At 39.9% G+C, this 12,392-nt stretch overlaps 1 protein-coding gene across 2 annotated transcripts in view; it reads left to right on the forward strand.

Annotated features, from left to right (window-relative positions):
• The window catches only part of LOC141048265 (cyclin-dependent kinase 4 inhibitor B-like), a 48,285-nt gene extending 38,699 nt beyond the window's left edge, over window positions 1-9,586 (forward strand). Inside the window, exons 3-4 of one of the 2 annotated variants that reach the window (XM_073543703.1) lie at window positions 5,751-5,855; window positions 7,965-9,586. In XM_073543703.1, coding sequence (XP_073399804.1) covers window positions 5,751-5,855; window positions 7,965-8,216 — 357 coding nt within the window. In that variant the 3' untranslated portion in view covers window positions 8,217-9,586. The remainder of the gene's footprint in view (window positions 1-5,750; window positions 5,856-7,964) is intronic. The other variant, XM_073543704.1, reaches the window with a different exon arrangement.
• Window positions 9,587-12,392: the final 2,806 nt, after the last annotated feature.

Below are 12,392 nucleotides of genomic sequence, written 5' to 3' on the forward strand. Positions count from 1 at the left end.
TATATATATATCTATATATATACACACACTGTACTATCAATATAATGTATATACTTTACTATCATGCAGACATATATATATATATATCTATATATATACACACACTGTACTATCAATATATATACTTTACTATCATGCAGGCAATATATATATATATACACACACACACTGTACTATCTATATATATACTTTACTATCATGCAGACAATATATATATATATACACACACTGTACTATCAATATATATACTTTACTATCATGCAGACATATATATATATACACACACACACTGTACTATCAATATATATACTTTACTATCATGCAGACAATATATATATATCTATATATATATATATACACACACTGTACTATCAATATATATACTTTACTATCATGCAGACATATATATATATATATATATCTATATATATACACACACTGTACTATCAATATATATACTTTACTATCATGCAGGCAATATATATATATATATACACACACACACACTGTACTATCTATATATATACTTTACTATCATGCAGACTATATATATATATATATATACAGTCATGGCCAAAAGTATTGACACCCCTGCAATTCTGTCAGATAATATTCAGTTTCTTCCTGAAAATGATTGCAAACACAAATTCTTTGGTATTATTATCTTCATTTAATTTGTCTTAAATGAAAAAACACAAAAGAGAATGAAGCAAAAAGCAAAACATTGATCATTTCACACAAAACTCCAAAAATGGGCCGGACTAAAGTATTGGCACCCTCAGCCTAATACTTGGTTGCACAACCTTTATCCAAAATAACTGCGACCAACCGCTTCCGCTAACCATCAATGAGTTTCTTACAATGCTCTGCTGGAATTTTAGACCATTCTTCTTTGGCAAACTACTCCAGGTCCCTGATATTTGAAGGGTGCTTTCTCCAAACTGCCATTTTTAGATCTCTCCACAGATATTCTATGGGATTCAGGTCTGGACTCATTGCTGGCCACCTTAGAAGTCTCCAGTGCTTTCTCTCAAACCATTTTCTAGTGCTTTTTGAAGTGTGTTTTGGGTTATTGTCCTGCTGGAAGACCCATGACGTCTGAGGTAGACCCAGCTTTCTCACACTAGGCCCTAAATTATGCTGCAAAATTTGTTGGTAGTCTTCTGACTTCATAATGCCATGCACATGGTCAAGCAGTCCAGTGCCAGAGGCAGCAAAGCAACCCCAAAACATCAGGGAACCTCCGCCATGTTTGACTGTAGGGACCGTGTACTTTTCTTTGAATGCCTCTATTTTCTCCTGTAAACTCTATGTTGATGCTTTTGCCCTAAAAGCTCTACTTTTGTCTCATCTGACCAGAGAACATTCTTCCAAAATGTTTTAGGCTTTTTCAGGTAAGTTTTGGCAAACTCCAGCCTGGCTTTTTTATGTCTCGGGGTAAGAAGTGGAGTCTTCCTGGGTCTCCTACCATACAGTCCCTTTTCATTCAGATGCCGACGGATAGTACGGGTTGACACCGTTGTACCCTCGGACTGCAGGGCAGCTTGAACTTGTTTGGATGTTAGTGGAGGTTCTTTATCCAACATCCGCACAATCTTGCGTTGAAATCTCTTGTCAATTTTTCTTTTCCGGCCACATCTAGGGAGGTTAGCCACAGTGCCATGGGCTTTAAACTTCTTGATGACACTGCGCACGGTAGACACAGGAACATTCAGGTCTTTGGAGATGGACTTGTAGCCTTGAGATTGCTCATGCTTCCTCACAATTTGGTTTCTCAAGTCCTCAGACAGTTCTTTGGTCTTCTTTCTTTTCTCCGTGCTCAATGTGGTACACACAAGGACACAGTACAGAGGTTGAGTCAACTTTAATCCATGTCAACTGGCTGCAAGTGTGATTTAGTTATTGCCAACACCTGTTAGGTGCCACAGGTAAGTTACAGGTGCTGTTAATTACACAAATTAGAGAAGCATCACATGATTTTTCGAACAGTGCCAATACTTTTGTCCACCCTCTTTGTTATGTTTGGTGTGGAATTATATCCAATTTGGCTTTAGGACAATTCTTTTTGTGTTTTTTCATTTAAGACAAATTAAATGAAGATAATAATATGAAAGAATTTGTGTTTGCAATCATTTTCAGGAAGAAACTGAGTATTATCTGACAGAATTGCAGGGGTGTCAATACTTTTGGCCATGACTGTATATATATATATATATATATATATATATATATATATACACACACACTATACTATCAAAATATATACTTTACTATCATGCAGACAAAGATTCAAAGATTCAAAGAAGCTTTATTGGCAGGACTAAATACACAATAGTTTTGCCAAAGCAGGTGTACAGAAGGGAATAGGGATAGGGACTGTAGGGATGTTGGGAAGGGGCTGTAGGAAAGGTGGATGGGGCAGATCCAGGTTTGGGCTATAGAAGTCCATGGCATAGGGAAGGTGGATGGCGGCATGGGGGCAGATCCAGGATGAGGCTATAGAAGTCCATGGCATAGGGAAGGTTGATGGGGGATTGGGGCATATCCAGGGTGGGTGCCATAGAAGTCCATGGCATATCAGAGTTCTCTTTCTCGCAGTCTATGGCATTCGTTCACATATTGCGCTGCTATCTCCACTGCTCTCTCTTCTTCCCCCAGCAGGATGTATGTTTTCTCTTCCTCCTTCATGGTGGTGAAATCCGGGATATATATATACTGTACTATCAATATATACACTAAACTATCATGCAGACAATATATATATATATATATATATATATACATACACACACACTGTACTATCAATATATATACTTTACTATCATGCAGACAATATATATATATATCTATATATATATACACACACTGTACTATCAATATATATACTTTACTATCATGCAGACATATATATATATATATATATATACATACACACTGTACTATCAATATATATACTTTACTATCATGCAGACATATATATATATATACACACACACACACTGTACTATCAATATATATACTTTACTATCATGCAGACAATATATATATATATCTATATATATACACACACTGTACTATCAATATATATACTTTACTATCATGCAGACAATATATATATATACACACACTGTACTATCAATATATATACTTTACTATCATGCAGACAATATATATATATATATATATATACACACACTCACTGTACTATCAATATATATACTTTACTATCATGCAGACAATATATATATATATACACACACTGTACTATCAATATATATACTGTATTATCATGCAGACAATATATATATACACACACTGTACTATCAATATATATACTTTACTATCATGCAGACAATATATATATATATATATACACACTGTACTATCAATATATATTCTTTACTATCATGCAGACATATATATATATATATATATACACACACTGTACTATCAATATATATACTGTATTATCATGCAGACAATATATATATGTACACACACTGTACTATCAATATATATACTTTACTATCATGCAGACATATATATATATATATACACACACTGTACTATCAATATATATTCTTACTATCATGCAGACAATATATATATATACACACACACACTGTACTATCAATATATATACACTGTATTATCATGCAGAATATATATATATATATATACACACACACTGTACTATTAATATATATACTGTACTATAAAGCAGACAATATATATATACACACACTGTACCATTAATATATATACTGTACTATAAAGCAGACTATATATATATATACACACACACACACACTGTACTATCAATATATATACTGTATTATCATGCAGACATATATATATACACACACACTGTACTATCAATATATATAATGTACTATAAAGCAGACTATATATATACACACACACACTGTACTATCAATATATGTACTGTACTATCATGCAGACAATATATATATATATACACACACTGTACTATCAATATATATACTGTACTATAAAGCAGACTATATATACACACACTGTACTATCTATATATACTGTATTATCATGCAGACAATATATATACACACTGTACTATCTATATATACTGTATTATCATGCAAACAATATATATATATATATACACACACTGTGCTATCAATATATATACTGTATTATCATGCAGACATATATAAATATATACACACACACTGTACTATCAATATATATACTGTACTATAAAGCAGACTATATATATATATATATATATACACACACACACACTGTACTATCAATATATACTGTATTATCATGCAGACAATATATATATACACACACACTGTACTATCAATATATATACTGTACTATAAAGCAGACAATGTATATATACACACACACTGTACTATCAATATATATACTGTATTATCATGCAGACTATATATGTATATATATATATATATACACACACACTGTACTATCAATATATATACTGTACTATCATGCAGACTATATATATATATATCTATGTATATACATACACACACATACTGACATATAGAGTATATATAATACATATACTAGAGTGCCATGTAGATAATATATATATGCTGTACTATCATGCAGAATATATACATATATATATATATATATATATATATGCATACACACTGTCATGCATATATATATATACATACACACGCACTGACAGAGTATTGTGTACATATATATATATACACTGTACTACTGTGCAGACTATATACAGTATATATATATATACACACACACACACACACACACACACTTTGGTGTCATGTAGATAATAAAAATATAATGTACAGACATACAGACAATATACACACTGCTAAAAAAAATAAAGTGAACACTATTCCATTTGAAACAGACTGTTTGTGTTCCCTTTATTTTTTTGAGCAGTATATATATATATATATATATATATATATATATATATATACACATACATACACACATACTGCTATATATATATGTATAAATAGTACTACTGTGCATACAATAAATATATACACAAACACACTATGGTGCCATGTAAATAATATATATATATATATATATATATATATATATATATATATACACACACAGTGTACTATCATGCAGGCAATATATATGTGTACATATATGAGTATATGTATATATACAAATACATACTGTACACACACATACTTGTGTGTATATATATATATATCCCGTACTCGCGTGCAGAATATATATATATATATATATATAAATACATGTACACACACTGTCATACATATATATACATACACACATACTGCCATATAGAGTATATATATATATACACACTGTACTACCGTGCAGACAATATAGATATATATATACACTGTAGTGCCATATAGATAATATATATATATATATATATATATATATATATATAATACACATACTGTACCATCATGCAGAGAATATTTAATCCACATCCTCCAGCCTAGTGTAGTTGTTAGCCCTGTGTGTGGCTGTGTACCCCGTCTGTGCGTGGCTGTGTACCCTGTGTGTGGCCGTGTACCCCGCCTGTGTGAGGTCCCGGCACACAGTCTGTATATAGCTGTGCCTGTACACGGAGATCGTTGCGCACCTCACAGGGGAGAGAAGGTTTCGCTCCCGCTATCCTCCCAGCCCCCCTCTAATAGCAGTGTGCCTTAGCTGGGGTAATGGTGGGGATGATGATGGTGACATGTCCCCTCTCCCTCCCTAAGGTGATGATGATGATGATGATGATGATGATGATGATGATGACATGTCCCCTCTCCCTCCCTCAGATGATGATGATGATGGTGACATGTCCCCTCTCCCTCCCTAAGGTGATGATGATGATGGTGATGGTGACATGTCCCCTCTCCCTCCCTCAGGTGATGATGATGATGGTGACATGTCCCCTCTCCCTCCCTCAGGTGATGATGATGATGGTGACATGTCCCCTCTCCCTCCCTCAGGTGATGATGATGATGGTGATGGTGACATGTCCCCTCTCCCTCCCTCAGGTGATGATGATGATGGTGACATGTCCCCTCTCCCTCCCTCAGGTGATGATGATGATGATGGTAATGGTGACATGTCCCCTCTCCCTCCCTCAGGTGATGATAATGATGGTGATGGTGACATGTCCCCTCTCCCTCCCTCAGGTGATGATGATGATGGTGATGGTGACATGTCCCCTCTCCCTCCCTCAGGTGATGATGATGATGATGGTGACATGTCCCCTCTCCCTCCCTCAGGTGATGATGATGATGGTGACATGTCCACTCTCCCTAACTCAGGTGATGATGATGATGGTGACATGTCCCCTCTCCCTCCCTCAGGTGATGATGGTGATGGTGACATGTCCCCTCTCCCTCCCTCAGGTGATGATGATGATGGTGATGGTGACATGTCCCCTCTCCCTCCCTCAGGTGATGATGATGATGATGGTGATGGTGACATGTCCCCTCTCCCTCCCTCAGGTGATGATGATGATGGTGATGGTGACATGTCCCCTCTCCCTCCCTCAGGTGATGATGATGATGATGGTGATGGTGACATGTCCCCTCTCCCTCCCTCAGGTGATGATGATGATGGTGATGGTGACATGTCCCCTCTCCCTCCCTCAGGTGATGATGATGATGGTGATGGTGACATGTCCCCTCTCCCTCCCTCAGGTGATGATGATGATGATGGTGATGGTGACATGTCCCCTCTCCCTCCCTCAGGTGATGATGATGATGGTGATGGTGACATGTCCCCTCTCCCTCCCTCAGGTGATGATGATGATGATGGTGATGGTGACATGTCCCCTCTCCCTCCCTCAGGTGATGATGATGATGGTGATGGTGACATGTCCCCTCTCCCTCCCTCAGGTGATGATGATGATGGTGATGGTGACATGTCCCCTCTCCCTCCCTCAGGTGATGATGATGATGGTGATGGTGACATGTCCCCTCTCCCTCCCTCAGGTGATGATGATGATGGTGATGGTGACATGTCCCCTCTCCCTCCCTCAGGTGATGATGATGATGATGGTGATGGTGACATGTCCCCTCTCCCTCCCTCAGGTGATGATGATGATGGTGATGGTGACATGTCCCCTCTCCCTCCCTCAGGTGATGATGATGATGGTGATGGTGACATGTCCCCTCTCCCTCCCTCAGGTGATGATGATGATGATGGTGATGGTGACATGTCCCCTCTCCCTCCCTCAGGTGATGATGATGATGGTGATGGTGACATGTCCCCTCTCCCTCCCTCAGGTGATGATGATGATGATGGTGATGGTGACATGTCCCCTCTCCCTCCCTCAGGTGATGATGATGATGGTGATGGTGACATGTCCCCTCTCCCTCCCTCAGGTGATGATGATGATGATGGTGACATGTCCCCTCTCCCTCCCTCAGGTGATGATGATGATGGTGATGGTGACATGTCCCCTCTCCCTCCCTCAGGTGATGATGATGATGATGGTGATGGTGACATGTCCCCTCTCCCTCCCTCAGGTGATGATGATGATGGTGATGGTGACATGTCCCCTCTCCCTCCCTCAGGTGATGATGATGATGGTGATGGTGACATGTCCCCTCTCCCTCCCTCAGGTGATGATGATGATGATGGTGATGGTGACATGTCCCCTCTCCCTCCCTCAGGTGATGATGATGATGGTGATGGTGACATGTCCCCTCTCCCTCCCTCAGGTGATGATGATGATGATGGTGATGGTGACATGTCCCCTCTCCCTCCCTCAGGTGATGATGATGATGATGGTGATGGTGACATGTCCCCTCTCCCTCCCTCAGGTGATGATGATGATGGTGATGGTGACATGTCCCCTCTCCCTCCCTCAGGTGATGATGATGATGATGGTGATGGTGACATGTCCCCTCTCCCTCCCTCAGGTGATGATGATGATGGTGATGGTGACATGTCCCCTCTCCCTCCCTCAGGTGATGATGATGGGCAGTCCGCCCCTCGCTCAGCTGCTCATCGATCATGGCGCTGACCCCACTGTCCGTGACCCTAGCACTGGCACCTGCCCTGCCCACGATGCCATCCGTGGGGGCTTTGTGGACACCCTTGTAGTGCTGGTGAATGGAGGCGCCAGTGTGTACAGCCCAGCAGACAGCTATGGCCGCCGCCCCATAAATCTGGCCTCGGCGTCGGTTCTCCAAGAACTCAAGGCTCTAGGAATGCTCTGACCGCCGGGAATGATCTGCGGCTCCCTCTGTCCTGTGGAAATAGAGAAGAGAGTGGGAACTCATCTCCTGCGTGGCATCTGGTGATTCCCTCCAGGTATAGACCGAGCCCAGCCACCCAGGGGAGAAGGAGGCCACCCTGCTCCTAGCGACATGTGGGCATGGCTGCTCTATGCTGTGCCCCCCAAGCCGAGGACAAATACTACTACATCTACATCATAACACACACTCCACCATAATAATACAAGAATTAGCCATAATAATAATAACTGATCATAATAATTAATGCAAGAATTAGCCATAATAATAACTGATCATAATAATAATAATAATAATAATAATTAGAATTAGTAGTAGTAGTTAAAGCTGAAGTAATAGTAGTGGTAATAATAGAAGTAGTAATAATAATAATAATAATAATAATAATAATAATAATAATCTAATACACAGTGGTTACTTGTCCAAAAGAACCTGAAAGCAGGCTGCTCATAATGAAATCCTCCTCCTACTTGTATTAGTCTCACTGCTACTGCACCTCCTCCACTACTGCCAATACTATTACTCCCACCACTAATAATAATAGATTAATAGTAGTAATAGTAGTAGCAGTAGTAACAGTTTAAGCAATAGCAGAGGTAATAATAATAAATATAATAATAGTAAGCTGCTAATAATAAATAGTTACATGATCAAAAGATGTTTAAAGGGTAATGTATAATAATTTACTCCTGCTACTACTTCTAATATTACAACTTGTGCTGTTACTAATATCATTATTATTACTTCTACTATTATTACCACCACTATTACTTTAACTACTACTAATATTATTATTATCATCAATTATTACTTATGGTTAATTATATTGTTATTAGTAGTATTATATTCATGCTCTCGTCGTGCAGTGGTTAATAAAGTCGCTACATGACCCAGAGATGCTGAGCGCAGGATTCCCAATAAATTATTTTACTATTACTCCTCATTATTCCCATTATTGCTATTTCCGTTTTCCATGCGTTTTCCAGCCCCGCTTTGGTGCTGAGTTTTGGCGACTTTCATTTCTTTCCACGATCCACTCTGCAGAAGAATAATCAGAATTGTAATGTGATTCTGTCTGTACTGATCATTATTTCTTTATGGCAATAAATGTGATGTATTTCCACACTTCGATGACTATATTCCAGGATGACACAATCTACAATCACATTCACTATCGCTCTCCCTACGTGTATATGATCAGGCCTGATTCACACAGTCAGTTTTCCCCATGCGGATTTCCCCAGAAGTGGCTCTGATCCCTACAATAACCCTATAGGGCACAGGACGCACCTTTTGCTGACAGTGATTTCCCAATAAACTTATTACACAAACTATATCCTGCGATGGAAATGATTGTGTTTTCCTTTTTATTTTGTGCGACAACTACTATCTTTAGCTATTTAAAAAAATGCTGAAAAATATTCACTAAATTAATCATAAAAAAACCACGTTGGAAATGTGTACATATACTTTTCTTGGTATTGTTATTTCAATGGAGTTTATTTGTATATCAGTAAAATATTTTTTTACCTTAAAATACAAAACCACGGAATAAATGGCATAGATAAACCTGTCATGGTGGAGAGTGTGAGCCCTCCCCAGTGCAGGGGAGGAGAGGATCTTACAGATTTCCATGTGCGGTACCGCACTGTCTCATTGCACAGTCTGAATTACGGATCACTCGCTGCCGTTTCCAGCTGTCAGGTCTGTTAGTTATTATACACCTAATAATCCCAGTAAATGCATTCGTGAACAATAGACATCTGTGGAATCCCCTCAGTGATAACAAGCAGTACAATACAATGATGGCAGGACTGAGCGTTAATTGTTAAATGCTGTAACATAAAAAAATTTAAAACAAACAAACCTATTTTGTTGTCTCCACCACATAATACAAGTTCGGTAGAAATGACTGAAGAGTAAAGCGCAGCTTGCAGATCGCTCAGTGTTCAGACACTAAGAACTCATGAAATCCCACTGATTAGCTGCGGAAAATGACAGTGACCCCGATGTGCCCCAGCAAGTCCAAATGGAAACGCTCTATTCTGTCCCCCCAGAGCTGCTGCAGACACTACCCCGATCATCCGGCTGATCCAGCATGCAGGGAGCTGTAGGTGGCAGAATGGGCGAGAGTGGGCGCAGAGAGGAAGGAAGAGGCGGTAAGTACCGACCCCTCCTACCGTGCCCTGCCAGCATGCCTGCACAACACGCGTGTCCGATCATGGTGGACGCTCTGTCCGCAGCCGCAGCCCGTGGGGACTTGGCGACGGTCCTGAGACTGCTACAGGAAGGAATAGACCCCAATGCGACCAACTCTCGGGGGACAACAGCACTGCAGGTACCTGCGCCATCCCGCCGTGACGAGGGGACCCCCAGAAGTGACTCCCACTGGCGCGTGTCCCTGCGTGACCTCCGTGGGGAGTCACAACTTACTGCACAGGTAGAAGCGGCCGACGTGGGGCATCGTGTTATTACTACTGCTGTGGCCATCGGAGGGAAGATGGAGGAGGAGGAGGAGGAGAGCAAAAAGGAGGCTGATAGGGAGGAGAAAGAGGGAACGAGAGAAAGGAGACATATGATAGAGAGAATGGAGAAAAAAGAAAAGAGAAAGAAAGGAAGGAGGGAAAAAGGAGAAAGAAATAATGAGAGAAAGGAGACATATGATAGAGAGAATGGAGAAAAAAGAAAAGAGAAAGAAAGGAAGGAGGGAAAAAGGAGAAAGAAATAATGAGAGAAAGGAGACATATGATAGAGAGAATGGAGAAAAAAGAAAAGAGAAAGAAAGGAAGGAGGGAGGGAAAAAGGAGAAAGAAATAATGAGAGAAAGGAGACATATGATAGAGAGAATGGAGAAAAAAGAAAAGAGAAAGAAAGGAAGGAGGGAGGGAAAAAGGAGAAAGAAATAATGAGAGAAAGGAGACATATGATAGAGAGAATGGAGAAAGAAAGGAAGGAGGGAGGTAAAAAAGAGAAAGAAATAATGAGAGAAAGGAGACATATAATAGAGAGAAAGAAAGGAAGAAAGACTTGAAAAGAAATATACAAATGAGAAAGATACAAGAAAGGGGAAAAAAAGAAAGAAAGATTGGAGTGAAAGGGAGTAAATCAGGAGGATATATATATACAATATATACTGCTCAAAGAGATAAAGGGAACACAAACAGTCTGTTGCAAATAGAATGGAATAGTGTTCCCTTTATTTTTTTGAGCAGTATATATATAGTGGGGAGGTAGAGAGCAAGAGAGAGGGGAAGAGAGCCCCCCACAGGATGGATGAGGGGCAGTAAGAGGTGGTCGGGTATATTATCAGCAGTGGTCGCTGCTTGGACTCTGGCATCAAATTGTAGAAATGTAACAAACCACAGGAAACACTAGCAGTGGCTCTCCATGTGCTGCGCCTCCGGATACACAGAGGCTGGTGACACCGCTCTAGTTTCCACCATCCCTGTACATTTGATTCCGACAGAAGGGACAGTGAGGCACATAGTGATTTATGGTTTGGGATCACTTTTTGGTGACTTGGTGCACACTGCTTAGTCCTGTGCTGCCCCCCCCCCCCCCCAGAAGGCACACTGACACTGCTGTGTCAACATCAAGGGTGTTGGGACAAGGAATCCCACCATTTGGTATAGAATCATGCACATTTATGAGCGGCAGCATGGGGACAGGCAGATTAGAGAATGCTACTTTACAGGGTTTTTTAGTCAAGTTTACAATGGAAATTGGTGAAACAGCAGGATGACAACTGATGCGGTTCACATGAATTGTTATCAGATTGAAGGCTCGGATGTATGGAAAGCGGCATCAGGTCTCATTCAGATGTCGATTTTTTTTCATCAGTGATTTTCATCAGCATCGCCAGAGTGTCATCAGTGTCACCAGAGTGTCATTAGTGTCATCAGAGTGTCACCAGTGTAATCAACGTCACTAGTGTCATCAGAGTGTCATTAAAGTGTTATCAGAGTGTCATCAGAGTGTAATCAGAGTGTAATCAGTGGCATCAGATTGTCACCAGTGTCACCAGAGTGTCACCAGTGTAATTCATAGAATCATAGAATCGTAGAGTTGGAAGGGACCTCCTGGGCCATCTGGTCCAACCCCCTGCTCAAAGCAGGATTCGCTAAATCATCCCAGTCAGAT

The sequence above is a fragment of the Dendrobates tinctorius genome, unplaced genomic scaffold (assembly GCF_039654945.1).
Source record: "Dendrobates tinctorius isolate UK_male_01 unplaced genomic scaffold, ASM3965494v1 ptg000134l, whole genome shotgun sequence".
NCBI classification, from domain to species: domain Eukaryota; kingdom Metazoa; phylum Chordata; class Amphibia; order Anura; family Dendrobatidae; genus Dendrobates; species Dendrobates tinctorius.